This window comes from Kryptolebias marmoratus, linkage group LG17 (genome assembly GCF_001649575.2).
Source record: "Kryptolebias marmoratus isolate JLee-2015 linkage group LG17, ASM164957v2, whole genome shotgun sequence".
Classification (NCBI taxonomy): Eukaryota; Metazoa; Chordata; class Actinopteri; order Cyprinodontiformes; family Rivulidae; genus Kryptolebias; species Kryptolebias marmoratus.
The window spans coordinates 27049641-27058538 of record NC_051446.1 but is presented as its reverse complement, the minus strand read 5'-3'; the positions used below and the strand labels follow the sequence as shown (position 1 = coordinate 27058538).

The following is an 8898-nucleotide window of genomic DNA, read 5'->3' as shown; positions in this document are numbered from 1 at the left end:
CCCACAGAGCCTGGAATCTGACAGTCAGACTGAGTTAAACTGGCTGTAAATCACCTTCACTTCATTTGTCTGCGATCCCAGAATCAATGTGTGACCTGCTGAGAAAAAAGAAATATGAGAAGAATAAAAAAAAAAAGATGACAAGAAAGTGAAATAAACGAAGGAGAGACAAAAAAAGACAAAAAGGCAAACAAGAAAACAGAATAAACAGTGCATAGAAGAGCCATGAGAAAAGAGAGCGTGTAAAGAACAGCAGAAAAGGAAATAAACCAAGGGAAGGAAACAGGAAGAGACTTAAAGGGAATAAAAAGACAGGAAATCCAAATATTGCACGAACTAATAAGACAAAAACTAAAAAAGGTGGAAAGAAAAATTAAAGAGAAAAAAAATGCAAGAGGATGGATGGATGTAAGGATGGATGGATGATATATGGATGTTGGATGGATGAAGGGGCGGGGCTAATTGAAAAATCCTCCTGTAGAACTCTGTAATGAAAAGCAGCAGATTAACTGAGTGTTTAATTAAGATAAAGACTAAATGAAGCATTGTTCTGCCAGCGCCTGATTAGACCCCCCCCCCAACACACACACACACACACACACACACACACACACACACACAGTTACACACAATAACACATACTGACTTGGTGTGTTTGTTTTTAGAGTTTTAGCTCTCAAACTGCTCGTTGAAGTGAAGTGGATCAGTTTTAAACAGGCTTACTCTGAGTCTGAGTGTTACTGTGTGTATTAGAGTGTGTGTATCTGTCTGTTAGTGTGTGTGTGTGTGTTACTGTGTGTTTTAGTGTGTGTGTGCTGTGAGGAGTAACGGTGCTCTGATTAGTGTAAACACAGTTTAAAGCTGCCAGATCAACGTTTTCACACAGATCTGACTGAAACAAACATGAGTCGCGTGACCTGCTGTCTGTGGACTGAGGAAGACTCTGACCTTCATCAGACAAAGCCAGCAGAACTTCTTCATGGCATCTCCTTGTGTTATGCATTCAGTCTAGGAGTTCTGGACCCACAGTATAATAAAATAAAGTCTGGTCTCAGTTCCCAAATCACAACCAGGAGAAAGTTTCCAAAATGAAGTGTGATTTATTTACATAGTGTAAAAAATATCCAAGCGGCTAAAAAGGAGCTTCCTCCATAAGGTGGCCTAGAGATGAGATGAAGAGCTCCATTATCTGGGGGTGGGGGCTCAGAGTAGAGCTGCGTTCCCCAGAAGGAGCTGGAACGTGTCCCTGGGGAAAGGGAGGTCGAGGTTTTCCTCCTCCCTGCAATCTGACCACATGTAAGTGTCAGAAAATGGATGATTGGATGGATGAAAAAAATAAAGCAACAATTTTATGATGAACCATGGCTAAAACAACAAACAAAACTCTGCATTTGTTTCAAAGAAGTGCTGCTTAAAACCCTTAAAAATATCCACTAAACCACTAAACCTAACTCATTAAACAAAAACTGGAGAAAGCTTGATCTGAAGAAAAGGCAATTCACCCGTACAGCTTTTGTTATATATTTACAAGTGTTTTAGTTTATTTATTTTTTAGTAAAATGTACAAATACTCATAATTAAGTCAAATCATAAATTTTACCTCAGGTTTGAGGGCTGAGAGGCAAAACTCTGCTCTGGTCAAAGGCTACCATCAGACTGCTGAAATCTCATGACTTTTAAACTTCTAGATGTGGTGTGAGAGCCAATCAGCAGCCGGTGAACCTACACACAGACAGCCAATCATCTGAGGGCCTGTCAAGACTCTCAAAGATCCTCTCTTGAAAGATGGCTCACTCCATCAGTAAACACAATGTGACCAGGGCCACTGTAAAGCTGAGCTCTCTGGTTCTAATCAAATCATCCTCCTTTCCCTCCTCTTCTTCCTTTTCTTCTTCAATTTCAGGAGGTGCTACTAAAGAGAGCAGCTGACCTGGTGGAGGCACTTTATGGAATGCCTCACAACAACCAGGTAACCTGCACACCTGTCCACACACTTGTTTACACACCTGTCCCAATCCTCTCTACTACTGACTGAGTGAAGTCCTGGGTTAATAACAAGCACTAAGGCTGGCGCTTAGATGCCTTCTATCGTGTGAATTCTGAAGGAGGGTCAAACCCAACCCACCCCGATGCTCCTTTGTGCCGTGAAGCAAGCGAGGTAGTAACAGAGCCAAAGCGGTTGACATGGGAAAAGGTGAGTTGGCTTTGGGGCTCAATATGTGATGAAGTGATGATGTGTGGTCTGTGCGACCACACAGCTGCAAAATTAAACGACAAACAAATTTATTACCTTTTGTATTTTCTTTTAAAAAAGTATTTACCCACAAAGAAAATTGCTAAACTGAGTTAATCTGTCATGTTTTTAAATCAATATGAGGGAAAACATCCCACATTTAATTTGTTATGTTTGACGTCAACCCAGTTGAGTTCTGCTCCATGCCTCTGTTGGTTCCCCTATCCTCTGATCATTTCTGAAAGCTCACGTCTAAGCAGCCAGCTTCATCAGTTATTCTGTGGACAGCCAGAGGCAGCATGAAGACAGACTGGCCTTTGCAGCCATTTCGAAGAAACTTTTTGTGAAAGCGTCGTGTGTTTTTGTTTCTGCACACACTTCTTGTGTGTTAGAATGATCTGTTCTAACCAAAGTTTCAGTTTGATTTGATTTCAGTCAAACTGACAGAGAGAAAATTCTATCATGGCTGTAGAGAAAACTGCGGGCTTCCTTTTGGTTCATTTAGGTCCAGTTTTTCGCCTCTGTAGCTGTCAGCTATAAGGAAACATTATCCTAAGTTCTGTTGGTTCTGAGGGTTTCAGCTGTGTTTTTTGAATCTGAAACTCACTGCTACACTTCATTTATTGCCAAAAGTATCACCATCCAAAATCATTGAGTTCAGGTGTTCCAGTCACTTCCATGGCCACAGGTGTATAAAATTAAGCACCTATGCATGCAGACTGCTTCTTCAACCATTAGTAAAAGAATGGGTCGCTCTCAGGAGCTCAGTGAGTTCCAGCATGGTACTGTGATAGGATGCCACCTGCAACAAATCCAGTTGTGAAATTTCCTCACTACTAAATATTAGTTTAGCTATTAGTGGTTTTATAACAAAGTGCAGGAGACTGGGAATGACAACAACTCGGCCACAAAGTGGTCGGCCATGTAAAATCACAGAGCGGGCTCAGAAGATGCTAAGGAGCATAGAGCACAGAGCTCACCAACGTTCTGCAGAGTCGACAGATATAGACCTCCAGACTTCCTGTGGCCTTCAGATCAGCTCAGGAACAGAGTGTAGAGAGCTTCATGAAGAGTCGGACGCAGTGAAGTAAAGACTGCCGCCACTGGACTCTAGAGCAGTGGAGACGTGTTCTCAGGAGGACAATACAATTTGATTTTTAAAGCACTTTAAAAACAACACTGTTGATCAAAGTGCTGTACACCAACACGTAAAAACACAAGAGGTCAAACATAACATTTCAGAAGAAGATTAATACTATAAAATCAAATGAAACACAACCCAAGCAATAAAACCGTTAAAACCATAAAACACTAAAAACAATAAAAGCCAACATCTCAAACTGAGTTAAAAGCCAAAGAGTAAAAATGTGTCTTAAGAGATGAATTAAAAACAGGAAGTGAGTCGACCAAACGCAGATTGTTCCACAGTTTGGGGGCAGCAACTGAAAACTCTCGGTCACCTCTTGACCTCCTCTTTGACTTCAGGACCACCAACAGGAAGTGATCCTCTGATCTGAGAGAACGTGAGGAACGTACACCTGGAGCAGTTCAGACAGATACTGAGGGCTGAGGCCAAGCAGGCATTAAAAAATGAATAAAAGAACTTTAAAATCAATCTGGAAACCAACTGGAAGCCTAAAACTGGAGAGATGTGTTCTTGTTTGTGGGAACAGTTTGGGGATGGTCCGGTTCCAACATGGCTGAGCACCAGTGCACAAAGCAAGGTCCATAACTACATGGAAGAGCAAGTTTGGTGTGGAAGAACTTGACTAGCTTCGAGACTCCTATAAAACACTTTAGGGATGAATATGAGCAGAGACTGTGAGCCAGGCCTTCTGTTCAACATCAGTGTCTGACCTCACAAATGAGCTGCTGGAAGAATGGTCCAAAATTTCCATAAACACTCCTAAACCTGTGGAAAACCTTCCCAGAAGATTTGAAGCTATTACAGTTGCAAGGAGTGGGCCAACATCATATTCAACTATATGGATTAAAAATGGGATGTCATTCAACTTCATATGCATGTGAAGGGAGACAAGTGAATACTTTTGGCATTATAGTGTATTTGAGGTGACCGTAAACCTGGAAGAAGTTAAACCATCTCATCTGCTGTTGTCTCAAGGGTTCAAGAGTTCTTTCACAGATCTGTGTCACAGATGTTTCATGTTCCTGTAGGAAATCATCCTGAAACGAGCAGCAGACATCGCCGAAGCTCTCTACAGTGTTCCCAGGAACCACAACCAGATCCCATCACTAGGCAACACTGCCTCACATGGCATGATGGGAGTGAACTCCTTCAGCGGACAACTGGCTGTCAACGTCTCTGAGACAACACAAGGTACGAGACACATACAGTCAAGCTTAGGGTTTTTTGTGCCAAACAAAAACTTCTGTTTTATTATTACTGAGTTTGAGGAAGTTTGAGAAGAACCAAGATAGGGAAAAAGTAGAGGTAGGTCTGCTGGAAATATATAGTTGGATGTCATCTGCATAGCCATGGAAGTTTATGTTGTATTTATGGAAGAGCTGACCAATAAACAGGAGGTAAATTATAAACAGAAGAGTCCCTAGGCCAGAGTCCTGGGGGACTCCAGAGGTGAGTGGAAGAGGCTGAGACTTGAAGAATTTTAAACATGATTTAAACCAGTTTAGGGGTGTTGGTAAATCTGATGGTGGCTATTTTGTTGATAAGAATTGTACATGAAATGGTTTCTAAGGCTACACTCAGATCATTGAGGATGAGGATGGAAAGCAATCCAAAATCTGCTGAAATGAGAAGATCCTTTATCATTTTGACCATGGCTGTCCCAGTACTATGGTGGGGTTGAAAACCAGATTTAAATTTTTCGTAAAAAATATTGTTAGCAAATTGAGATTGAATTCAAGTAACTGCTTTGAGGAATGGTAAGGGAGATAAGGAAAGCAGGTTATTAAAACTGTTGGCATCTGAACCATTTCTTTAAGGACAAGAGTAATGTTACCTGATTAAAGATGAAGGCACAGTACCTGAAGTGAGGGAAAAATGAACAGTGGCAGGTTTTAGCCTTTTCTAAAGATGTGAGCAGAGGGTCTAACTAACAGGTAGACAGTTTGTATTTCCCACTGAAGGAAGATATGAGATCAGCAAAAGGGAGTTTAAATCTTTAGAGTAGCTGATAGGGAAGGGTTAAAAGAAGTAGTAAAGCAGAACTGCAAGAAGTGATAGTTAACAAATGTTTGCTTCTCCTGATCCATGTTGTTTTCTCCTTCCAGTTGGTTACAGTCGGAACACCAGCAGTGTGTCACCACGAGGATATGTTCCAAGCTCCACCCCCCAACAGAGTAACTATGGCAACACGGTCAGCAACAGCATGAACGGTTACGGTAACACTGGCATGCCAAACCTCGGAGTAACCACATCACCTGGTTTCCTGAATGGCTCATCTACCAACTCGCCGTACGGCAGTAAGTATCAAGGTAAATACATCTGATTGTAAAGTCCTTGCGGCTGGCTGCGGTACAACATTTAGTTCTAATTGAGATTGTTGTTTTAGGACAAGTTGTCCTCCCACCCCTGACTCAGACCAGCAGCTCCCATACGGAAGTTGGTTTCAGACTCTGCGTTACACACCAGAACCTGAGACTGACAGGCCAACAGACATGTGGGGTTCCTTCTAACACAGAGCAAAGATTGAACCTGATTATAGAATCCACACTCTGACATCATAAAGACAAGTACCATGTATTTTGTGCAGCTACATTCATTTGAAATTGCGTTAGCACACATAGTTAGTCATGCAGATATTTTTCAAAGGCAAAGGCTACAGTAAGACCACTGGACCTCAGTAGAAGCTGAATTCTGAGGTTTTTGAACCCAGTTAATGAGTCAGCGGCACACTGCACCTCACACCAAAGATTTAAACACAGCTTGTGTTTGTCAAACGTCATCCAGCCCTCAGCACTGCATAGATGAACATTCAGCGGGTACAGTTTGATTCAGGCAGTAGGACAACCCGTATTACAAAGGTAATCTGTTGTAGGACAGGGACCAAGAGGCACATTACCAAGATGATGGGAAGGTGTGGCCTGCATGGATGACCCCAGAGAAAAATAAACTGGAGAGCACACAGCCAGGAACCTGAAACTGTGTCAGAAACCTCCTCAATAAAGTCAGTTGTAGTATCAATGTACCCAGCAAACCTCAGTTCTAGGTCTTTTTTAACGTTAGCTTGGAAAACAAAGGAACTGGTTTGGTATGTTTCACTGGCAAATGTACAACCTAAGGCTGAGAATCAGAACGATTTCACTGATTTTAGGAAGAAATTCTCACTTTTAACAGGAATCCCACATCAGCACAGAAAGCTGTTCCACATGAGGGACATGATCCTCTGATCCAAGCCGCTCTGGGTTCTGCAGGACTGGTTCTGGGTTCTATGCTATGCTATAGTGATCTCTAAACAGTTTGTCTCTCTGCAGTCGTCCCTTCCAGTCCCACCATGGCTGTCTCCAACTGTAACTCGTCTCATGGAGTTTTCTCCTTCTCGGCTGCTGTCAAACAAAAAAGCGCGTTTGCTCCTGTTGTCCGGCCGTCGGCTTCTCCCCCTCCTCCCCCCAACTGCTCCGCCAACAACGCCAACGGGCTGCAAGGTGAGACCACACCTGTCCATCCTCACCCATCTGTCCTTCCTCACCCATCTGTCCTTCCTCCCCCATCTGTCCTTCCTCCCCCATCTGTCCATCCTCACCCATCTGTCCATCCTCACCCATCTGTCCATCCTCTCCCATCTGTCCATCCTCCCCCATCTGTCCATCTTCACCCACCTGTCCATCCTCACCCACCTGTCCATCCTCTCCCATCTGTCCATCCTCTCCCATCTGTCCTTCCTCACCCATCTGTCCATCCTCCCCCATCTGTCCATCCTCACCCATCTGTCCTTCTTCCCTTCCTCACCCATCTGTCCATCCTCCATCTGTCCATTCTCACCCATCTGTCCATCCTCACCCACCTGTCCATCCTCACCCATCTGTCCTTCCTCACCCACCTGTCCATCCTCACCCACCTGTCCATCCTCACCCATCTGTCCTTCCTCACCCATCTGTCCATTCTCCACCATCTGTCCATTCTCACCCATCTGTCCATCCTCACCCATCTGTCCATTCTCACCCACCTGTCCTTCCTCACCCACCTGTCCATCCTCACCCATCTGTCCTTCCTCACCCATCTGTCCATCCTCCACCATCTGTCCATTCTCACCCATCTGTCCATCCTCACCCATCTGTCCATCCTCACCTATCTGTCCTTCCTCACCCACCTGTCCTTCCTCACCCATCTGTCCTTCCTCACCCATCTGTCCATCCTCACCCATCTGTCCATCCTCACCCATCTGTCCTTCCTCACCCATTTGTCCTTCCTTACCCACCTGTCCATCCTCACCCATCTGTCCTTCCTCACCCATCTGTCCTTCTTCACCCACTTGTCCATCCTCATCCATCTGTCCTTCCTCACCCACCTGTCCATCCTCACCCATCTGTCCTTCACTCCTGCTAAAAAAAAACTCCTTTGTTTTTGACTTCAGACATTTTTTGTCAAACTCTATTTACATGTTGACATTAAAATCATGTGTTTATCGTAAAGCATTATACTTTAATTTACAATAAAATACATTTTTAATCTAAAACTCCCAGCAGCTCTGTTAGTTAAGAACAGAAGAAAGTCCAGTTGCTTTGTTTTTCTACTTTTAGAATGTGAGTGGTAAAGATTATTTTTAACAAATATTCCTGTTTCTTTTTGTCTTTTTACATTTTTTTTCTTCTTTCATCTTCTTTTTTTCTGATTGTCAAACATCAGCAGTTGATCAGTTTGTTTATATGTTATTGTTATTCATCATTAGTTTTTATTGTTGTGTTATATTCATTTTTTATTTTAATTTACATCAGTGATCCAGTTTATGATCCAAAAATATATAATTTTAACTAAATTAATATTTTCTGATCATAGCAACTTCTTTTATCTTTTAATGAAAATTTTCTCAACTACTTTTTACAACCTTTTTTACAAAATAATAAATAAACAAACAAATTTCCAATAATTTAGTTCTATTTTATAATGGAAAATAGTAATTTAAAAACTAAATCTTTTGTAAAAAAATAGTTTACAAAAAACAAAAAATATAAAAATGAACAAATTCAAACAATTAAAATCATTATTTCTTTGTGAAAGAAAAAAACATCTTTTACTTTACAAAAAATATAATTATTTAAAGTGTTTTTATAGAAGTAAAGTAAAAATTTAAATACTCTAAAGTACTTGTCTTTTTTAAGTTTTTATGTTTCAGATTTGTTAAATCAAAGAACAGATTTTGTTCTTGTTGTTTCCACTTCGTTCTGTTGGTTCTGCAGGGAGACTGACGGGCCGAGCCATGTTTTATTCACTCCAACCCACAGATACATCCTGCAACACGCTAACACACACACACACACACACACGCACACACGCACACACACACACAGACACACACACACACACACAGTGTTCAGTCAGTGTGTGTGATGTCAGTGCTTCTGACAGAGAGGTTTGTCGATGTTAAATATTCATGCTGCTCTCAGCTTCAGAAAGGCCACAGACGGTGTGCGTGTGTGTGTCTGTGTGTGTGTGTGTAGGTGTGTGTGTGTGTGTGTGTGTGTGT

The 8898-nt window shown here is 42.1% G+C and overlaps 1 protein-coding gene across 6 annotated transcripts in view; it reads left to right on the top strand.

Annotated features, from left to right (window-relative positions):
• The window catches only part of LOC108251383 (transcription factor COE3-like), a 73003-nt gene that overhangs the window by 34572 nt on the left and 29533 nt on the right, over positions 1 to 8898 (top strand). For 4 of the 6 annotated variants that reach the window (XM_037980883.1, XM_037980879.1, XM_037980880.1 and 1 more), the window contains exons 12-15: positions 1904 to 1969; positions 4409 to 4571; positions 5486 to 5689; positions 6689 to 6859. In XM_037980883.1, coding sequence (XP_037836811.1) covers positions 1904 to 1969; positions 4409 to 4571; positions 5486 to 5689; positions 6689 to 6859 — 604 coding nt within the window. The remainder of the gene's footprint in view (positions 1 to 1903; positions 1970 to 4408; positions 4572 to 5485; positions 5690 to 6688; positions 6860 to 8898) is intronic. The other 2 variants (XM_037980882.1, XM_037980881.1) reach the window with 1 other exon arrangement.